The sequence below is a fragment of the Hypanus sabinus genome, chromosome 21 (genome assembly GCF_030144855.1).
Source record: "Hypanus sabinus isolate sHypSab1 chromosome 21, sHypSab1.hap1, whole genome shotgun sequence".
Classification (NCBI taxonomy): Eukaryota; Metazoa; Chordata; class Chondrichthyes; order Myliobatiformes; family Dasyatidae; genus Hypanus; species Hypanus sabinus.
Genome location: NC_082726.1, coordinates 61,309,754 through 61,332,329, shown reverse-complemented (window position 1 = coordinate 61,332,329; position 22,576 = coordinate 61,309,754). Strand labels below are relative to the sequence as shown.

Genomic DNA, 22,576 nt, shown 5'->3' with positions numbered 1-22,576 from the left:
TTGTGTAATCTTTTGAATTTTAAAAGCTACTTTTCTCTCTGATTTTTTCTTTTCTCTCTTTTGAACATTGGTTGGTTGTCAGTCTTTGTTATTTACATATATTTTTTAATTCAATTGTACTTCTTTATTTTCCTGAAAATGCCCACAAGAAAATGAACCTCACGGTAGTATACAGTGACATATATGTACTTTGATAATAAATTCAGTTAGAAATTTGACTTTTAAGTCACTTCTTTCATGGACCATTTTCCAACTGACATGCATCCGGGACTACTTGTGTGCCTACAGCAGAAGCAGCAAGCTATAAACAATAATGTCTCAGATGACTTTATCACTGCCTTGCTACATTCTTGTCTAAAATTTGGTAAAGAATTGAATAACTAATGGGAGGAACAGAATCCATGAGCATGCCAATCCTGGATGAGTATGCAACTGAGAGGTCGAAGCATCTGCAAACATCTCCAGCGAACAGCATCCAACTGATTCCTTCTTGGCTTCGTCCTGAGATCAGGAAAAACCAGCATCTTAGAAGGCAGGTCTCAGTTGAGTAGATGCTGCATGATCTCCAGAGATGCCTGAGGACAATGGAGACATCAAAATCTATGGATCTTGACTCCATCCCAGCTGTAGTGCTGATGACATGCTCCAGAGCAATTTGTGCTTCCATTCAGCCTGTTCCAGTGTATTTGCAACACTATGATATCCATTCACTTGCACCGATAGCTGGATGTAATGTTGAGGCTTTATAACACACTGGTGAGGCCTCACTTGGAGTATTGTCAGCAGTTTTGGGCCCCTTATCTTAGAAAAGATGTGCTGACACTGGAGAGGGTTCAGAGGAGGTTCACAAAAATTATTCTGGAATAGACAGGCTTGTCACATGAAGAATGTTTGATGCTTCTGGGCCTCCACTCACTGTAATTCAGAAGAAAGAGGTGTGACCTCATTGAAACCTATTGAATGTTGAAAGGCCTCGATAGAGTGGATGTGGAGAAGATGGCAGGGGAGTCTAAGACCAGAGGACCCAGGCTCAGAATAGAAAGGTGTTCGTTTAGAACAGGGATCAGGAGGGATTTCTATAGCCAGAGAATGCTGAATCTGTGGAATTCTCTGCCACAGGCAGCTATGGAGGCCAGGTCACTGGGTATATTTAAGGCAGAGATTGATAAATTCTTAATTAGTCAGGTCATGAAGGGATACGGGAGTGGGGGGGAGAAGGCGGGGGGGGGGAGGCAGGAGATTGGGGCTGAGAGGGAAAATGGATCAGCCATGATGAAATGGCAGAGCAGACTCGATGGGACAAATGGCCTAATTCTGCTCCTATATCTTACGGTCTTTTGGATTTCCTCCATGCCGCTTGGAAAGATCCCCTACAGGTTACCCAGCCTGTGATCATCCAGTTTCGGAATTCCACCCATTAAATATCAAAGTTTCTCACTGGCTCTTGTAAAAGGCCACTATTCTGAATGATCCCTCTGTCCATGAAGACAGTAGGCTCCACTTCCATTCTGTACTCTTTTACAGACCCCCACAGCATTAATTGTTGGAAGAGCAAAAGGAAATATTTTCTGCATCCCGTCCTTGGTATTGAGGTTAAGTGGAAGTTCTGCACTGTCACTGGCTGGGCACTTTTGTCTGTGCTGGCCTCTTGACAATTTTTCGGATCTTGCTGCTTGGGTGCACTTGAGACAATTTCGCAGTTTTCCAGAACATCAGAGCAGAGACGAGTACTGTTACAGAAATGATGAGACTGATCGTGCTCACGCAGATTCTAAATATTCTCCATGGATGGTTCCTTAGGCCCAAAATATAAGAGTTTAACCTGGATTTAATCTGCAAATGTTAAAACATTAGATTTCAGTGATGCTGATCTAAGTGCACGATCAAACTTGCTCTCTGAGATCAGTTTGTGCGATGGTATAACATCCAGTTATTAATCCTTTCATGATGTGGGCAGTCTGGTAGACTATTAGAATCATAAACCACGTTTAGTAATCAAGTTAGCAGCAACAGTTTGATAATTCAACTTGGTCCATTTTCTGTTTACAGTGAAAGACACAATAAAACACATATGCACATACAATTAAATGTTAATTTAAATATTTGAGGCATTTGACTTTTACCTCAATGAGCTTGAAGTGGGGCTTTCTGCCTTTATGCTTGTTAGATCAACTTTACATCTCCTCACACATCTTTCCTGTAAGTAGGTGACCAAAACTGCACACAATACTCCAAATTAGGCCTCAGCAATGTCTTATACAACTTCGACAGTTTGACTGTAAATAGATGAAAGCTGTCCTCAAAGACTGCAAGAACTTTCACCTTTGCACTTACCAATGGAGGATGTGGGATGTAAGTTAAGGGTGATGCTGGGGGTGTGGAGAGAGGTGATGAACCATTTGTAATCCCAGTGCATCTCGCTGCAGTTTTGGTGGGCAGTTTCTGTTTCTAAATCCAATCCATTACCACAGTTCATGAACAAGTAATAAATTCTTGGGTAAATGCATCTCCCTAACTAAATACCATGACTTGTATCAACACAGTATGGATCATCCCCTCCAAGAGGACCACAACCTTGTTGTGGTTTGGAATTCTGCGTGCCTCAATGGGCTCAAAGTCACAAGGATCCATATTTTCCAGCTTTAAAGTCAATAGAACTCCCTTGATCAAAAGTTACGAGAAGAAGGCAGGAGAATGAGGTTGAGAGGAATAAATCAGCCATGATCGAATAACAGACCAGACTCAATGGGCCAAATGGCCTAACTCTGCTCCCATATCTTATGGTCTGATGGTCTTATACTTGGAGACCACAAGAAATCCTATTATTGAAATCCACCATGTCACAGCATGTGCAGAGGTGTTAATTAGCAATCCTGGAAGCAATAGATCAATGTTACTGCTGTGTTCCCTGTGAGCATTTAAGTAATAGGATTCAGGCCATTCAGTAATTGGACTAGACTCCACTGGGGATACTAAGTGTAGAAAACTTACTGCCTGGGAAACAAATGATCCAACTAGCAAACTGAATTCATGTCACAACAAGAAACTCAGACATGTCATTGTTTTATGGAATCTTGGTTAACTCCTTCCGTGCCAGACACAGTGATTAGTAATAGACGGGTTCACAATTCATCGTCAAGATAGATCAGTCTAGTCTCTCAAAACCAGAGGTAGAGGTGGATGCATCATGATCAACTCCTCATGGTGTACGGCTACAATACTTATAGTAGCATCCAAACATTTTATAAGTACAACTTAGAAGCATCTTCTTTCATTTTTCTCTCCAGGCGCTGTTTAAGGTCACATAAGGTACCTGGTAAGGCTTAGAAAACCTGTGCTAACCAACTGGCGGGAGTATATAAAGACATTTTCAATCTCTCACTGCCACAGTCGGAAGTTCCCATCTGCTTCTAAAGTGCCCAAGAAGAGCAGTGTGAGCTGCCTCAACACCAATCATCCAGTAGCACTCACATCTGCAGTGATGAAGTGCTTTGAGAGGTTGGTCATGGCTAGGATCAGCTCCTGTCTCAGGAAGGACCTGGACCCACTGCAATTTGCCTGTCGCCACAAGAGGTCTACAGCAGACCTGATCTCAATCGCTCTCCACACAGCCTTGGATCACCTGGACAATGCAGATACCAACAGCAAGATACTCTTTTTTGATTATACCTTAGCTTTTAACACCATCATTCCTGATTGAAAAGCTACTGAACCTAGGCCTCTGTACCTCTTTCCGCAACCGATTCTCAGCTTCCTAACTGCAAGACCACAATCTGAGCAGACTGGAAATAACATCTCCACCTCGCTGACAATCAACAGTGGCACACCACAGGGGTGTGTGTTTATCCCACTGCTCTACTCTCTCTACACCCATGACTGTGTGGCTAGGTACAGCTCAAATGCCATCCATAAATTTGCTGATGATACAACCATTTTTGGTAGCGTTTCAGATGGTGACGAGAGGCCGTGCAGGAGCAAGATGTATCAGTTAGTTGAGTGGTGTCACAGCAACAACCGTGTGTTCAATGTCAGCAAGACCAAAAAGCTGGTTGTGAACTCCAGTGAGGGTAAGAGGAGGGAACACAAACCAATCTTCAGAGGGATCAGAAGTGGAGAGAGTGAGCAATTTCAAGTTCCTGGGTGTCAAGATCTCTGAGGACCTAACCTGGTCGTAACACACACATATATATATATATATCTAGTTGCAACATATAGTCACAACTATAAAGAAGGCAAGAGAGCAGGTATTACTTCACTAAGAGTTTGAAGAGATTTGTCTTGTCAATTAATACACTCAAAAATTTCTACACTGGTACGACAGAGAACATTCTGACTGGCTGCATCACCGTCTGGTATGGGGGGGGGGGGTGCTACTCCATAGGATTGAAATAAGCTGCAGAGAGTTGTAAAATTAGTCACCTCCATCATGGGTACCAGCTTCCGTAGTATCCAAGATATCTTCAAGGAGCAGTACCTTAGGAAGGTGGTGTCCATCATTAAGGATCTCCACCACCCAGGACAAGCCCTCTTCACACAGGTACCGTCGGGAAGGAGGTAGTGAAGCCTGAAGGCACACACTCAGTGACTGAAGAACAGCCTCTTCCCCTCTACTATCCAGTTCCTAAATGGACATTGAACCCACGAACACTACCTCGCTACTTTATTATCTCCGGTTTTTTTGCACTACTTATTTTAGCTTAACTATTTAATAGACTTTTATATACTTAATGTAACTCTTTTTCCTTTATATTTCTTTATCATGTATTCATTTTACTGCTGCTGTAAAGTTAACAAATCTCACAACAAATGCATGTGATATTAGACTGATTCTGATTCTGGCCCAAAGTAAGATTATGAAAATTATGAAATAATGAATAAAATTATAAGTAAGTAATGAAGTTTCTGGAAATGTTCTATTATTTTGATTACTGATCTCTGCTTTTCTGAACTGTTCCTGTGATGCAGGTTTGAAGCATTTTGTAAACACAGGAGATTCGTCAGATGCTAATAATGCAGAGCAACACACACAAAGTGCTGGAGGAATTCAGCAGATCAGGCAGCATCTATAGAAGGGAATAAACAGTCAAAGTCCCGGCCTGAAACGTCATTTGTTTATTCCTCTCCATAGATGCTGCCTGACCTGCTGAGTTCCTCCAGCATTTTGTTTGTGAAGCATTTTATTCTCGAAAGGTTCAACTTCAGGGAAAATTTCCAATGTGAGGGGATAGTATATTGTTAATACCAAGACTCTTGACAGTGTTGATACACAGAATGATCCATAGCTTCCTAAAAGCGGCTGTACACGTTGGTAGGATGGTAAAGGTGGTGTGTGGTATGCTTGCTTTTAGTAGCCAAGGCAATGAGTTCCAGGCCAGGAAGTTATGTTGCAACTTCGTAAAATCCTGGGGAAGCTAATTCTGGAGTTTTGCATTCACCCCATTATAGGAAGGGCATGTGGTATACCTGGATTAAAGGGCATGTGGTATAAGGAGGGACCATATTTTCTGGAGTGACATACATTAAATGAAGGCATGATTGAAGTTTATAAGTTTGAGAGGCATTGAGTAGAGTGATGATACATTTTTCCCAGGGTGGAAATGTCTAATATATTTAAGGAGAGAGGCGGAGTAAGTTAAACTTACTTTAATACATGCGAGGCAAGTATTATTTTTCCACAGAGAGTGTTGGGTGCCTGAAATTGCCAGAGGCAGGTATGTCAGAGGCAGGTATGTCAGAGGCAGGTATGTCAGAGGTAGGTATGTCAGAGGTAGGTATGTCAGAGGCATTTTAGAGGCTCTTATGTAGATACCTGAACGTGCAGAGAATGAAGGTATATGGACATTCTGAGGGCAAAAGGGATTGTTTAATTACTAGTTTAATTAGTTCAGCACATTGTGGGCTGAAGGGCTTGTTCCTGTACTCTTCTATGTAATGTACACTTACCTCCTCTGTAATATCAATTCTTACAACCGCTGTTGTGCTGAAGGAGGGAGAGCCTCTGTCTTTAGCTTGCACAATCAAGGACCACTGGCAGTCCTTGTTTTTGGTGATGTTGTGAATGACCTCCAGAGATCTGATGTAGGACTTCAACACTATCTCTCCCGTGGCCTGATCGATGTCGAAAACGTTGGCCGGGTCAGCTTGCATTATCGAGTAATCTACAACATTATTTGGTTCCTCCGCATCCTCATCTTTGGCCTGCGTTAAAAGTTTGGCACAGGAAACACAATTATTGTCTCGTTCCTTGCTGTGGTGCTCATTGACTCCAAATCCTGCGCATGGATGCCAGTTCCGGTTCAGATACCGATTCATTTATCACATGCTCATTGAAACATACAGTGAGATGCGTCGTTCACGTTAACGACCAACACATCCAAAGGACGTGCGGGGGGGCAGCCCGCAAGTGTCGCCACACATTCTGGTGCCAGCAGAGCATGCCCAGAACACAGCAAGCAACAATGCCACAAGCCCCGTTCCTCCTTCCCTCCCTCCCACTCACCTGGACAGTCCTCCACCTCCGGGCCAGGCGCACAGCCTAGGGGGATATGGTCAGAACCAGAAAATGGAGCAAAGGGAGACGATTAGATAAACCGTGGCTGAGGGGCTGAGGGGCTGAGGGGAGACTTAATTGAGCTATGTGTTATAGACCAATTGCAGGGTGGGGTGGCCTCGGATATGACATCTTCCTTACATACAATATTACAGCACACTACAGACCCTTCAGCCTGCTCTAAGTCAATCTAACCCTTCTGTCCTACATAGCCTCCATTTTGCTATTATCCACGTGGCAATCTAAATGCTCCTAATATAACTGTCTCCACTACCACCCTTGGCAGAACATTCCAAGCACACACCACTCTCGTGGTAAAAACACTTACCTCTGACATCCCCTCTATACTTTCCTCCAGTCACCCTAAAATTGAGCCAACTTGTATTAGCCATTTCCACCCTGGAAAAAAGAAGTCTCCAGCTGTGCACTTGATCTATGCCTCTTATCATCTATCAAGTCACTTCACATCCTCCTTCATTCCAAAGAGAAACGTCTTAGCTCATTCAACATGCCCTCTAGTCCAGGCAGAACTGTTATTTTCAATGACTTTAAGATGCCGGCATCAGTGTTGTTTGTCACACAATAGCATAAACGTTAACTTTTCCAACTTCAGGTAATCCTCACTCCCTCTGTTCTTTTCTCTCTCCTTTTTTGGTTCAGTCTACCATCTACCATCACTTTCATTTGGAGCATTATGTACTGTTTTGGTTCCCTGTTATAGGAGAGATGTCATCAAACTGGGAGGAATGCAAAGGCGATTTACAAGAATGTTTCCAGGACTTAAGAGAGTGAGCAATAGCTGGGCCAGGACTTCAGCTGGATGGCAGTATGGAGACACATCTCTGCCAAAGGAGGTGTAAGGTGCTCCTTACCTCTGCCAGCCTGCAGATCACCCCTGGGCAAGGTATGGCACCTGCTTAGCACCACCCCCCCCCACCAAATCAGATCACGTGAAGTCATGGGAGCAGCCGGTGGATGGTTATATGAGGAGCTGGCGCATATCATAAGTCCTGGTTATGCGGCCACTGACGCCGGGTGGACAATCTCTGAAGAGTATCGATAATGGCTGGGGTCACCCATCTTGTAAAGACACTGCCCAGAAGAAGGAAATGGCAAACAGTTTCTGCTGAAAAATTTGCCATGAACAATCATGGTCCTGGACAGAACATGATCACCCGCGTCATGCGACATGGCACATAACGAATGAACAAGGACCTGGAGCATAGGAGATTGAAGTTTGACATTGTAGACATGTATAAAACATGAGGGGGAAAGCACATGGAGAATTCACACAGACTTCGTCACAAAGAAAGGGAGTCAAAGATTAGAGGGCATGGTTTAACGTGGAAGGGGGAAGATTTATTCAGCACTTGAGGAGCAACTTCTTCAGAGGGAGGTATGAACAGAGGGAGCAGCCAGAGGAAGTAGTTGAGGCCAGTACAATATCAACACTTGGGACACTTGAACAGGTAGATAGATAGGAAAGGTTCAGGTATGGGTCAAATCTGGACAAGTGAGACTAGCCTAGATGGGGATCTTCACTGGCATGGACCAGTTATATCAAAGAGCCTGTTTCCACGGTGTATCGTTCTATGACTCTGCAACTCGATCTGCAACAGGTACTACTGTTAATCATCATGCCTTAACTTTAGAAGTGATTCCTGATGCTCCATTCTCTATGGAACTGCAGTCACAATATTGTCAAATTTCCACAAGGGTACAGAGGAGTCGGTATGAAATTCTGGTGCCAGCCCCTGTTCAAACTTTTTCCAATTCTGTTAAAGCCCTGAGTCATAACTCATCGTGAACCCTCTGCTCAGCAACATTGCATATTGGGGCATGGCAAAGATTCCTGGCCCGATATGGTATACGGGGTGCACAGTAGCATAGTAACGTTTTACAGTGCCAGCCGCCCGGGTTCAATTCCCACCGCAGGTCTGTAAGGAATTTGAAGGTTCTCCCAGAGGCAGTGTGGCTTTCCTCCAGGTGCTCCAGTTTCTGCCCACATTCCAAAGATGTACAGGTTAGAGTTAGTAAGTTGTGGGAATGCTGGTGTCAAAAGTGTGGCAAAACTCTGGCGACCAGCATAGTGTCGTATGGTATACCTTGTAGCGTGTTGGCTGTTGATGCAAACACCACATTACACTCTATGTTTTAATGTACATGTGACAAAATAAAGCTAATTTTCTAGCCAGTCTGAAATTTTCCTCCAGGAAAATGTAAGCATTACAGACCCCAATGTTATTTATCATTGTGCTCAATGAAGAGAACAAATAGAGTAAATTATTCAGCTCCACTCGCTTACCTCAACTTTTACAGGTGATCCAATAATCATAACCTTGTCCAAAATGTTCTCATTAAATTCTGGATAGTGGTCGTTTACGTCGAGAACCATCACAAAGACCTCCGCCAAGCTGTGTTTCCCTTCCACATCCTCTGCTTTGATGGGGAAGTTGTACTTCGATCGTTCTTCAGCATCCAGTACTGCCCAGGGCTGAGTGTAGATAACTCCCGTGCTTGGGTGAATCAGGAATCTGAAAAACAAGCACTCAGGAGAGTAAGTTTAAGTATTCAACCTCTCCACCTCTGGCACTCTGTGGCTGGACTGTGTGCCGTCTATAAAGGGCAGCACGGTAGTGTAGCTCTTAGCATAACAGTATTACAGCACCAACAACCAGAGTTTGATTCCTGCCCCAGTCTGTAAGGAGCTTGTACAATCTGAGGGTGCAGAGAACATTTACCAATATGTTGCCTGGTTTGGAGAACAAGTCATATGAAGCAAGGTTAGCAGAGTTGGGACTTTTCTCTTTGGAGCGTAGAAGAATGAGAGGGGACTTGACAGAGGTCTACAAGATTACGAGAGGCATAGATAAGGTGGATAGTCAGTACCTGTTTCCCGGGGCACCAATAGCAAACACCAGAGGGCATATGTACAAAATTAAGGGAGGGAAGTTTAGGGGAGACATCAGGGGTAAGTTTTTTACACAGAGGGCTGTGAGTGCCTGGAATGATTTGCCAGGGATGGTGGTGGAGGCTAAAATATTAGGGGTATTTAAGAGCCTCGTGGACAGGCACATGGATGAAAGAAAAATAGAGGATTATGGGGTAGTGTGGGTTTAGTACTTTATTTTAAGGATTATATAGGTTGGCACAACATGGAGGGCTGAAGGGCCTGTACTGTGCTGTAGTGTTCTATGGTTCTAATCTCACAGTGACCACGTGGGTTTCCTCCACATTCTCTGGCTTCCTCCCACATTACAAAGACGCACGGGTTAGTAGCTTAATCAGTCACAAGGGCCGCATGGGTCATTGGACCAGAAGGGCCTGTCACTATGTGGCAACGCTGAATAAAGCAATACGCTGCAGGGTTGCTCCAGCAATGCCTCCTGAATTTATGACCTCTTCCACCTTGAAGGTCAAGAGTGGAAGCTGAACAGGAACAACTTTTTTAAAGTTTATTTATTGCGATACAGCACAGGGTAGGCACTTCAGGCCTGTTGAGCAGTGCTGCCCAGCAACCCTGATTTAACCCTAGCCTAATCACGGGACAATTCACTATGATCACTTAACCTACAAACCATAACGTCTTTGGACTGTGGGAGGAAACTGGAGAGCCAGGAGGAAACTCATGCAGCCTCAGGGAGAATGTAAAACTCCTCTTAGACAACGGTGGGAAGTGAACCTGGGTCATTGGTACTGTAAAGCGTTGTGCTAACCACTATGCTACCGTGTCACCGACCTGTTACTAATCAATCATGAAAAAGTTGAAGATACTTCTATTCCACTTCCACTTCTGACCTTGTCGGTGGTAGAGGTCACAGACCTCTGTGACATGCAGATACCCCTCCAAATCAAACACTATCCTGATCATGTTGATTGAGCTTTAGTCAAAATCCTCTCTTGACCTAACGGTATTGTGGGAGTACTTTAGCCAGATTCAAGAAATTAGCTCATAAGTGCTGTAGCAAGAAAGTAACGTCCATTATCAAACATCCCACCATCCCGGTCATGCTCTCTTCACGCAGGTACCATCGGGCAGGAGGTACAGAAGCAAGAACAGTTACTTGCCTTCAGCGGTTTAGTTCTTGAACCATATGTTTAGTAACACTATGACTACTTTGTTTACAGTAAAACGGACTTGGCATTTTTTTCTTCTAATTCTGTTTTTCTTGTAAAAACTGTGCATAATTTATGTTTCTGTTGTGAATGCTGCTTATCTGATGCTCTGTGCCTGAGATGCTGCTGTAAGTGGGTTCTTCCTTACATCTGTGCACCCAAATATTTGTGCATTTGAAAATAACCTTAAATTTGAACTTGACTGTCTAAGGGATGGGCTTTTCTATTGAGTTCCACTTCCCAAGAGATGAATGAAAAATAAACAGACACTAGAGATGCAGATGTGGGAATCTGGAGCAACACACAAGATGCTGGAGGAACTCAGTGGGTCAGGCAGCACCTATGGGAGGAAATGGACAGTCAACACTTCAGGTTGAGATCATTCATATCAATAAAAAATAAGGTCCTTTCTGCAATTCCTGACAAGATGTACAGAGAACGCATCTATTCTGTAGATCTGATGCAAAGATGTTACACATTATACGTAGCAATGTGTAATAATTGTTATGAGTGATGAACAGACCTGATGGACAATGGGGTGAAGAGTTAACTATCCCCCCCCCCCACCTTGAGAACCACGAACTATTACTGTTGTTGTGTTGACCATGAGAAAGAGAGACGAAAAACAGGCAAGAACATCTGCGACAGATAAGAGAGAGGGGGAAATTGCTGATTAACTGTATTGCGACTCCTTTTTTGAATTATTTACTGTTTCGCTGCAAGGACAATAGTTTGCTCATAAACATTCCTCAGTGGACTGAAGGAGTGGCCTGATTTGATGGACATGGTCATTCAGGAGTGATGGATAGCTGAGACCCCGTTAGTAGGGATAAAAGACAGGTCTGGAGAGACACCCTCCAGACATGCCAGTGGACACCGATTGAGTGTTGGAACCCACAAGAAAGGTGGGGACTTCGAAGACCGAACCAGGAGGTTGGTCAGTAAGGCAATCAGTGTTAAAGCTGGGCCAGTGGGGACTTGTGTGTGTGTCCACTCATGCCAGAGTGACGAGTCCACCACAGAAGAACGGTCTGGCTGAAGACCAGAGGGGTCATAACTGAATGACCACTATAACAACAATATGACGGATTTAAGAAAGCAAAGGAAGGTTTGGCTGTTGTAGCTGTTATATCTCGCTCACCCTCTTTCTCTCTCTCTCTCTCTCTCTCTCTCTCTCTCTCTCTCTCTCTCTCTCTCTCCAACGATTACAACTCAACAACCATAACTACATCAGCACTCATGAACTGAAGTGAACTTTATATTCTATGACAATTTATTTACCCCTAGACATTGATAGAGCTTGTTTATTATTGCTTATTATTATTATTCCTATACTTTTAGGTTTATTACTGCTAACTGGTTTTATATGTATATTTGCATTATTGATATGGTTTTGCTTATTTTTATTAATAAACACCTTTAGTTTGGTACCACCAGACTCCAATGGATTCTTCTTTCTCTGCTGGTTAAACACCCAGTTACAGGGTACATAACATAATTAACAACTGAAATGCCATTTTGGTTTTGCAGATTTATGATTCATCAATTTAAAGTTATCACCAGCACACCAAAGAGAGAAATTACATCACATCATGAGAGCAGGGGAAATGGAAACAGGAGAAAATATAAAAGATTAGCTTTATTTGTCATATGTTTATCAAAACATCAAAACATACAGTGAATTGCATTGCTTTTGCATCAACGGCCCATGCAGTCTGAGGATGTGCTGAGGGCAGCCTGCAAGTGCTGTCATGATTCCAGCACCAGCCTGGCCAGCCCATAGCTGACTGACCCTTACTAATCTTTGGATTGTGGGAGGAAGCCAGAGCTCAATGAGCCACACTGCCCGGAAACCCACCTATTTAACCCTCGCCTATTTACAAAGACCAATTAACTCCTTACTGAGGGCACCGGAACTGAACGCCAGACTCCAAGCTATATTTGTGTCAATCTGACGACTACACCCTATCATTATTGTTTTGTTATTTAAGTCTGAACAGGAAAGGTTGATTTCATTGCAATCTTTCAGCTGTTGTCTGGTATGCAAAAAGAAGCTGCAGTATGGCAGACTGTCCACTGGGGGGAGGACTAATACAACAGGCCCAGATTTATCCTCTTTTAAATCTCGAAGTTCAAATTTATTATCAAAGTACATAATGTCACCATATGCAGCCCTGAGATTCATTTTCTGGTGCGAAAACGCAATAAATCCATAATAGAATCACACCACACCAACTCGGGCATTCAACCAATATGCAAGGTCAACAAACTTGTGCAAATAAAATCTGGTTTTAAGACAAACATTTATAAATGTTGTTAAAAGAAAATAATTTTTCCAGTACTGCTCTCACATTATGGCAATAAAGATTGCCAATAAAGTGTGCCAATATTGCTCTATTTTAATCAAAGTGTAGGAGATTGAGAGGCGATTTGACAGAGGTAGGCAAAATTATGACGGGTATAGATAACGTAAATGAAAGCAGATTTTTCTACTGAGGTTGGGCAAGTCTACAACGAGAAGTCATAGGTTAAGGGTGAAAGTTGAAATATTTAAGGAGGAACTTCTCACTCAGAGCGTGGTGAAAGAGTGGAACACGCTGCCAGCAGAGTGGTGGGATGTGGGTTCAATTTCATAACTTAGGAGAAATATGGATGGAAAGGCTGTGGAGGGCTATCGTTCAGGGGCAGATCGATGGGACTAGGCAGAATAACAGCTTGCCACTGACTAAATTGGCTGAAGGGCCTGTTCCTGTGTTATAGTACCGTAGGGCACTATCTCCACTCAAAGGGTGGTCCGAGTACGGAGCAAGCTGCCAGTGGAAGTGAAAAATGTGGGATCAATTGTAACAAGAGAAGTTTGGAAAGGTAAATATATGGGAGAGGTTTTGAAGGATTGATGGGATTAAGTAGACGATTAGGTCAGCATGTACTAAGTGGGTTGAAACAGAATTTGGAGAGTTTTGTAAAGCAGGTAGAACCTCAGGGGTGGGGGGCAGTTCTGGGTTCTGACCCAACTTCCTGCCCTTTTCCTCTCCTCTCACTCCAGAGGGTCCACTTAACCAAACCCAACTCACAAGAAATGTGTTCTCCGGATGTCTGACAAAGACTGTGTTACACAAAGGAAAAGCAAGGCTGAAAGTGCAGATGAATCTGCGTTGCTGATTTGCTGATGCAGTTGGCGCAGGAAGCTAACAGGTTAGAAGAGGGAATGACATCAAGGAAAAGAAAACGCCTCTATGTGAGAGGAAGGGGAGAAGCCACCTGTATTTTTTATTTGGAGATACGGTCCAATAACAGGACAATCCAGTCCAGTGTGCCTCACCACCCATGTGACAAATTCATCCACACCTTTGGAAGATGATAGGAAACCAGAGCACTGGTAGAAAATCCACACGATCACAGGGAGAACATACAAAATCCTTACGGACAGCAGCATAATTGAGCCCGTGTTGTTGGTGCTGTGGTAACGTTATTACTAACATAGCAGAAAGAAGGTACAGGTGCCTCAGGACTTGCACCACCAGGTTCAAGAGCAGATACTACCCCTCAACCATCGGGCTCTTGAGCAGAAGGGGATAGCTGCACACATTTACAGACTCTTTTATCTCGCTTTTTCCATGCTTGTTATGTATTGCTATTTATTTATATTTGCATTTGCACAGTTGGTTGTCCATTGAAGAGGATGCTGTCCAAGTTGCATGCCATCTTGGACAATGCCTCCCATCCACTCCATAATGTACTGGTTAGACACAGGAGTACGTTCAGCCAGAGACTCATTCCACCAAGATGCAACACTGAGCGTCATAGGAAGTCATTCCTACCTGTGGCCATCAAACTTTTACAACTCCTCCCTCGGAGTGTCAGACACGCTGAGCCAATAGGCTGGTCCTGGACTTATTTCCACTTGGCATAATTTACTTATTATTATTTAATTATTTATGGTTTTATATTGCTTTATTTCTACACTATTCTTGGTTGGTGCGACTGTAATGAAACCCAATTTCCCTCGGGATCAATAAAGTATGTCTGTCTGTTTACAGTTACTGTTCTATAGATTTGCTAAGTATGCCCACAGAAAACACAAATCTCAGGGTTGCATGTGGTGAAATGTATGTACTCTGACAATAAGTTTTACTTTGAACGTTGTTATTATTATGGTATTACAGTAAAGATACTAGCACAGAAAAAAGATTTGCTGACTGGCAGGAGGCAAAGAGTAGGAATAAAGGGGGCCTTTTCTGGTTGGTTGCCAGTGACTAGTGGTATTCCACAGGTCCCATGTTGGACCTCTTCTTTCAGTGACAAAATTTGTGGCCAAGTTTATGGATGAAACAAAGATGGATGGAGCCTCCAGAAGGACTTGGACAGATCAGAAGAATGAGCAAAGAAGAGGCAGGTGGAATACAGTGTAGGGAAGTGTACAGTCATACATTTCAGTAGAAGGAATACAGGCGTAGACAATTTTTTAAATGGGGAAAAAAGTCAGAAAGGGAAGTTGAAAGGGACTTGGGAGTCCTCATGCAGGACTCCCAAAAGATTCGCTTACAGGTGAGTCAGTGGTAAGGAAGGAAAATGCAATGTTACTGTTCATTTTGAGAGGACGGGAATATAAAAGCAAAGATGTATTGCTGTGGCTTTGTAAGTCATTGGTCAGACTGCACATGGAGTATTGTGAGCAGTTTTGGGCACCTAATCTAAGCAAGAATGTGTTGGCATTGGAGAGGGTCCAGAGGAGTTGCATAAGAATGATACCAGGAGTGAAAGGTTAACGTATGAGGGGTGTTTGATATCTCTGAGCCTGTACTCACCGGAGTTTAGAAGAATGAGGGGGAAGTCTCACTGAAACTTATCGAATATTGATAGGGTGGACGTGGAGAAGGTATTTCCTACAGTGGAGACTCTAAGCCCAGAAGGTACAGCCTCAGAATGGAAAGGCATCCCTTTAGAACAGAGATGAGGAGGAAGTTCTTTAGCTAGATGGCAGTGAGTTTGCAGAATTCATTACCATGCAGGTAGTGAGAATGATGCTATGGAACCCGCTCCATGATTCACATAGTTTGCCTTCAGGTATGAGGATTCCCTCAGTTACTCTGAGGAAGAATGTTACTTACAGGTCTGCTCCTGTTCCATGTATTGAGTACTTGACTTCTCCCCACATTTCTGAGTCAGGGTCATGTGCCTAAGAAGATAAACAACATTCAGAGCGATGATTAAAATAGAGCAATATTGGCACACTTTATTAGCAATCTTTATTGCCATAATGTGACAGCAGTATTGGAAAAATTATTTTCTTTTAACTACATTTATAAATGTTTGTCTTAAAACCAGATTTTATTTGCACAAGTTTGTTGTCCTTGCATGTTGGTTGAATGCCCAGGTTGGTGTGGTGTGATTCTATTATGGATTTATTACGTTTTCGCACCAGAAAATGAATCTCAGGGTTGCATATGGTGACATTATGTACTTTGATAATAAGTCCTCGGCTTTGCCTGTTGCTTGGCAGCCGGTGCTGGGGTCGAAGCACTCAGCAGGGATGGTGCTCGGTGTCGGAGGGCTGGCCGGAGGCTCGAAGTTTTCGGACGGACTCGGAGTTGGCTGTGGTCGGAGCTCCCAGAGTGCTGTATCAGCAAGCTGCGGCGCTGGAGGTTCATGGCAGGAAGAGTTTCTCCTCCTCCTACCGTCTGCGTGAGATGATGGGCTGTTGGGACTTTTGAGACTTTCTTTTAAACCGTGTCATGGACTGCTCTTTATCAGATTACGGTATTGCTTTGCACTGTTAAAACATTACATTAATCATCTGAATTGGAATCAGAATCGTATATATTTCTGGGTGGGATTGGTGAATGCTTGATAAGAGAGGAAGTGAATGGAGAGACAAGAATGTAGAACTGAGATTACAATCATATCAAATATCAACTCTAAACTGATCCTACAAGCTTCAGACTCACCTTTCAGAATTTCACAACTCATGCTCTCAGTATTATTCATTTACTTATTTCTGTATTTGCACAGTTTGTCTTCCTTTGCATTTTGGTTGTTTGTCAGTTTTTGTGTGTAGTTTTTCATTGATTATATTTTATTTCTTTGTCCTACTGTGAATGCTTGCAAGAAAGTTAATCCCAAGGTAATATATAGTGACAAATGTGTACTTTGATAATAAATTCACTTTGTATTTTTTTTCACTTTGAACTGTGGTCATATTAAGCAACAGAATAATATTGAGGAGCCAAGTGGCCTGTTTCTACACACAAATAATACTGCAGATGCTGGAAATCTTGAGCAAAATGCTCAGAGGAACTCAGCATCTATGGAGGGAAATAAACAGCCAACGTTTTGGGCCGAGACGTCCTGATGAAGGGACTTAGACTGAAGCATCAACTGTTTATACCCCTCGTTATCTAGCTTGCTGAGTTCCTCCAGCATTTTATGTGTACTGGTATGCTTTCTATGATGCTGGATTAAGAACATGGAGGTCATGGGTTTAAATTCCACCAGAAAATAATCTGGCAATTTGCAAGCTGTTGCCAGGCAATGAGCAAAGCTGCTTACCTGATACGTTGCTGGGTGTGACACTGTCAGGGATGGGAACTTGCCTTATCTACCTACTGCTCCTGTTGGACCACATAGTTGTCTTTGAATACCTTAGTACAGTGAGGAATTGGCAATGATTTCTGTTATGCCAGTAACATTGACAAACGAAGAACAATAGAGGAATGGCTGACAGGCAGGAGGCAGCGAGTGGGAGTAAAAGGCGCCTTTTCTGGCTGGCTGCCAGTGATTAGTGGCAGGGGTCGGGGGTCAGTATTGGGACTGCTGCTTTTCACAGCGCTTGTCAGTGATCTAGATAATGGAATTGATGGCTTTGTGGCAAAAAAGGTAGTGCTGAGGAAGCAAAGTGATTGCAGCAAGACTTAAAACAAATTGGAAGAATGGGCAAAAAAGTGACAGATGGAATATAGTGTTGAGAAATGGATGATAATGCATTTTGGTAAAGGGAACAATAGCACAGACTATTATCTAAATGGGGAGAAGGTTCACACATCAGAGGTGCAGAAGGACTTGGGAGTCCTCGTGCAAGACTCCCAGAAAGTTTGTTTATAGGCTGAGTCTGTGGTAAAGAAGGCAAGTGCAATGTTGGTATTTATTTCAAGGGGAATAGAATATAAAAACAAGGAGATAATAACGAGCCTTTTTAAGACACTAGTCGGGCTGTACAGAGAATTGTCAACAGTTTTAGGCCTCATATCTCGAAAAGGATGTGTTGTCATTAGAGAGGGTCCAGAGAAGGTTCACGAGGATGATTCTGGGAATGAAGGGGTTAACACATAAGGAGCGTTTGGCACCTTTGAGCCTGTATTCACTGGAATTTAGAAGTATGTGGTGGGGGGGCGGGGGTGGATCTCATTGAAATCTACCAAATGTTGAAAGGACTAGATAGGGTGGATGGAAAAAGGATGTTTCCTATGCTGGAGGTATCCAGAATTAGAAGGCACAGCCTCAAAATTAAGGGACAACCCTTTAGAACTGAGGTAAAGAGGAATTCTTTTAGTCAGAGAGTAGTAAATCTGCGGAATGCTCTGCCGCAGACTGTGGTGGAGGCCAAGTCCGTGGGTATATTTAAGGTGAAAGCTGATAATTTCATGATTGGTCAGGGCATCAAAGGATATGGTGAGAAGGCGGTGTATGGGGTTGAGTAGGATCCAGGATCAGCCATGATGGAATGGTGGAGCAGGCTCAATGGGCTGAATGGCCTAATTCTGCTCCTATGTCTTATGATCTTAACAACATAAAAAATAACCGGTGTCGAGTGGAATTGCTTTCTTAGCATTAGGCTCTCCTGCTATCCAGTGATTTAGGGATGTCTGTAACTCTTATTGCGTTCAGGGACTGAGGCTACACAGAGCCAATAACAATCTACTTTGGAGAGCAAGCTCCCAACATAATGGAACGCTCGAAGGCAATTAACCGTGTGGATTGACTCAGCAAGCATGGGCAGGACTGATGAGTGGAACTGAGAGGAAGTACAGTCACTCACAGCAGGGACATTTAGAGTTACAGAGTCACAGAGTAACTCAGCCCAGAAACAGGCCCTCTGGCCAATCAGAATCAGGTTTAATATCACCAACATAGGTCGTGAAATTCGTTAACTTTCTGGCAGTAATGCAATGCAATACATGATAACATAGAACAAGCAGTGAATTACAGTGAATACATATAATTTAGTTGAATTAAATAAGTGGTGAAAACACAGAAATTAAGAAAGTAGTGAGGTAGTGTTCCTGGGTTCAATGTCGATTCTGAAATCGGATGGCAGAGGGGAAGAAGCCGTTCCTGAATTGCTGACTCTGTGCCTTCAGGCTTCCATATCTCCTTCCTGACGATAGCTATGAGAAGAGGGCAGGTCCTGAGTGGATCCTTGATGGTTGGTGTCGGCTTTTTGAGGCACCATTCCTTGAAGATGTCTTGGAAACTATGGAAGCTGCTACCCAAGATGGAGCTGACTAATTTTACAACTCTCTGCAGCTTACTTCAATCCTGCGCAGTAGCCCCCACCCCATACTGATCTAAGTACCCACCTAAACTAGTCCCATGTGACTTCATCAGGCCCACATCCCTAAACATTTCCTACTCCTCAAAGTTCAAATTTCAAACTAAATTGATTCTCAAAGCAAGTATACAACACCATATACTACCTTGAGATTCATTTCCTTGGAGGCAGTTACAAAAGAAATAACAATCAAATTTATGGAAAGACTATACAAAACAGAGACAGACTATCAAGCAACCAATGTGCAAAAGTAGACAAACTTTGCAAAGGAGGAAATTAATGCATGAGTTGTATCATGAGTTGTAAACATGAGCTGTAGAGTCCTTAAAAGTGAGGCTGTAGATTGTGGGTTTAGAGTTGAGGTGAAAGCATAACTTAGATCAGGGGTTCCCAGCCTGGAGTCCACGGGCCCCTTGCTTAATGGTGTTGGTCCACGTCAGAAGAAAAGGTTGAGAGCCCCTGGCCTGGATGGTGGGGTCTTCGATGATGGATGCAGTTTTCTTGCAGTAGCCCTCCATGTAAATGTACTCAGTGATGGGGAGGGCATTGCCTGTGATGGACTGGGATGTATACTTTTTAATTCCAGGACACTGGTGTTACCATGCCAGGCCGCGATGCAACCAGTTAGGATACCCTCCACTGTGCATCTCTAGAAGTTTGTCAAAGTGTTTGGTGACGTGCCAAAACTATTCAAACTTCAAACAAATTCAGAGAGTCAGAGTCACAGAGAATTACAGCACAGTCCATGCCCAACCATATAAACTGCCTACTCCCATTAACTGCACCAGGACCATAGCTCTCCATACCCTTACCATTCAGGTACCTATCCAAACTTCTCTTAAAATTTGAAATCGAGCTTGCGTGCACCATTTGTGCTGGGAAGGATGTTGCCGGGACTTAAGGACTTGAGTTATAGGGGAAGGTTGAATAGGTTACAACTTTATTCTCTGGAGCACAAGAGAATGAGAGGAGACCTTATGGAGCTATACACAAATATGAGGGGTATTGATAGGATGAACACTCACAGGGTTTTCCCCTCAGGTTGAATGAGACTCAAACTAGAGGTCATAGGTTTAGGGTGAAAGGTGAAATAGTTATTGGAAACTGGGGGGAAGTCTTCACTCAGAGGGTGGTACGAGTGTGGATTGAGGGTGATCCAGCAGAAGTGGTAGCTTAATTATAACATCTAAAAGGAGTTTGTATAGGCACATGGATGGGATAAGTACATGGATGATGAGAGAGGGCTAAGGTCTAAGTGCAGGGTGGATGGGACAAAGCACAAGACCTGGCTAGTACAATTAGATGGGCTGACCTGTTTCTATGCTACAGTGCTCCATGATTCTACAACCTATGTGACAATAATAAACTAATTCTAATTCTAGCTCCAAGTAACTCACCACAGACTGGGAGCCAAACTTGGGGAAGGCTATTTTGTAAGGTCTAGCTGGCCTTTGCCAGCAGAGCAATCTGTCTATTTACAAGAAAGTTTTTAGAAATTATTACATAAACACACACTTACTGATACACAGATAACAGGAGAACCTCCAGGTGAGTTTTCTGGAATCCGAGCGACGTAGAATTGCGAAGTGAACTTGGGAGTATTGTCATTTGTATCAACTATATGAATGATGACGGTGGCTGTTGAACTAAGTTGTTCTGGAGTATCGGATTCAACAGCAAGGAGCTACGAAGGGAAAAAAAAGCATTTTCACTGAAACTGGACAACCAAAATGACAATCCATGGGATTATAGTCAGAGGGAGGCTGATTGGCCACAGTAGAGTCTTAGCATGACATACGGCACAGAAGCAGACCCTTAAACCAACTTAGTCTTTCCTCAACCCATATATTCTAAACATACACTGAGATGTTGCGTTGCAGTGACACATGACATTGCAGAGGCCGCGTTGGAAATATTTTGTTCAGATTTGGTTACCCCGCCATTAAGCTGCAAAAAGTCCAGCAGAGATTTAAAAGTTCAAAGTTCAAAATAAATTTATCAAAGTACATTTATGTACCATATATGATGCTGATTATAAAACAGAACACATCGATGCTGGAGCACGAATCAGGCCAGCTAGCAGTTTTATTCTTTGTGTGCGTCGAGGCTGCAATGTGCAGGAAGAGCAGAGGTTGCGAAGGGTTGTAGACTCAGCCAGCTCCATCACAGGCACAACCCTCCCCACCACCAAGGACATCTTCAAGAGGCGATGCCTCGAGAAGGCAACATCAGAATCAGAATCAGGTTTAATATCACTGGCGTCTGCCATGAAATTTGTTCTCTTTGCAGCATAATAATAGACAAAAAATGTGACTTGCGTAACCCAGGTTAATTAAACCCAAAGATGTAATGTTAGAAAGCGCCACCTGTGGAGGGATGAAAATGAGGTTTACCAAATTTTTTAAAAATGAGAACTTGGGAAAAAACGATAACTGTGCGAGAATGAGGTGTGGACAAGTGACAGAAATGCAGCAAACTATAGAAACTAACTAAAGATAAAAACTTTTAGAAGTGGAATTAGTAGTTAGTATCACTACCCAATTTACTGGAAATCCTCAGGGTAAAACCCCTGGAGTTGAGATGATATCGATATACAATTTGTTGAAGCTATGACTGTAAAGAACACCAACTTCGGCAGAGAAAGTGTCCAAGATCGCTACAGTGTAACTGGGAATTAGTTTTGTTAAATCATATCAAGGGATTTGGTCAGGCTTTTTTTTGCAAGTATTGTGATTCGACTTTCTATGGATGACCCACTATTTCATCCAACGAACCAGGAAGTATATCGATGATTTAGATTATGGATTAAAAGGTTTTGTGGCTAAGTTTGCGGATGACACCAAGATAGGTGGAGGAGCAAGAAGTGTTGAAGAAACGGAAAGGTTGCAGTGAGACTTGGTCAGTTTAGGAGAGTGGACAAAGAAATGGCAGATGAGATACAATGTTGAGAAATGTATGGTTGTACATTTTGGAAGAAGAAACAATCGGGCAGATTATTATTTAGATGGGGAGAAAATTCAAAAATCAGAAGTGCAAAAGGGACTTGGGGCATGCAGGATACCCTAAAGGTTAACCACCAGGTTGGATCGGCAGTAAGGAAAACGAGTGCTATGTTGGCATTCATTTCAAGAGGAGTAGTGTATAAGAGTAAGGAGGTGTTGATGAGGCTGTATGGGGCACTGGTGAGACCCCATTTGGAATACTGTGTGCAGTTTTGGGCCCCCTATCTTAGAAAGGATGTGCTGATGTTGGAGAGGGTTCAGAGAAGATTCACTAGGATGATTCCTGGAATGCAGGGACTAACATATGAGGAGCATTTGTTGGCTCTTGGATTGTATTCATTGGAGTATAGAAGAATGAGA

At 43.1% G+C, this 22,576-nt stretch overlaps 1 protein-coding gene across 1 annotated transcript in view; it reads right to left on the bottom strand.

Moving 5' to 3' along the window:
* cdhr1a (cadherin-related family member 1a) overlaps positions 1-22,576 on the bottom strand; it is a 66,389-nt gene that overhangs the window by 5,562 nt on the left and 38,251 nt on the right. The window contains exons 13-16 of the mRNA XM_059946694.1: positions 20,734-20,898; positions 15,778-15,845; positions 8,856-9,084; positions 5,944-6,198 (exon numbers count right to left, since the gene is read on the bottom strand). Of these exons, the coding sequence (XP_059802677.1) occupies positions 5,944-6,198; positions 8,856-9,084; positions 15,778-15,845; positions 20,734-20,898 (717 nt within the window). The remainder of the gene's footprint in view (positions 1-5,943; positions 6,199-8,855; positions 9,085-15,777; positions 15,846-20,733; positions 20,899-22,576) is intronic.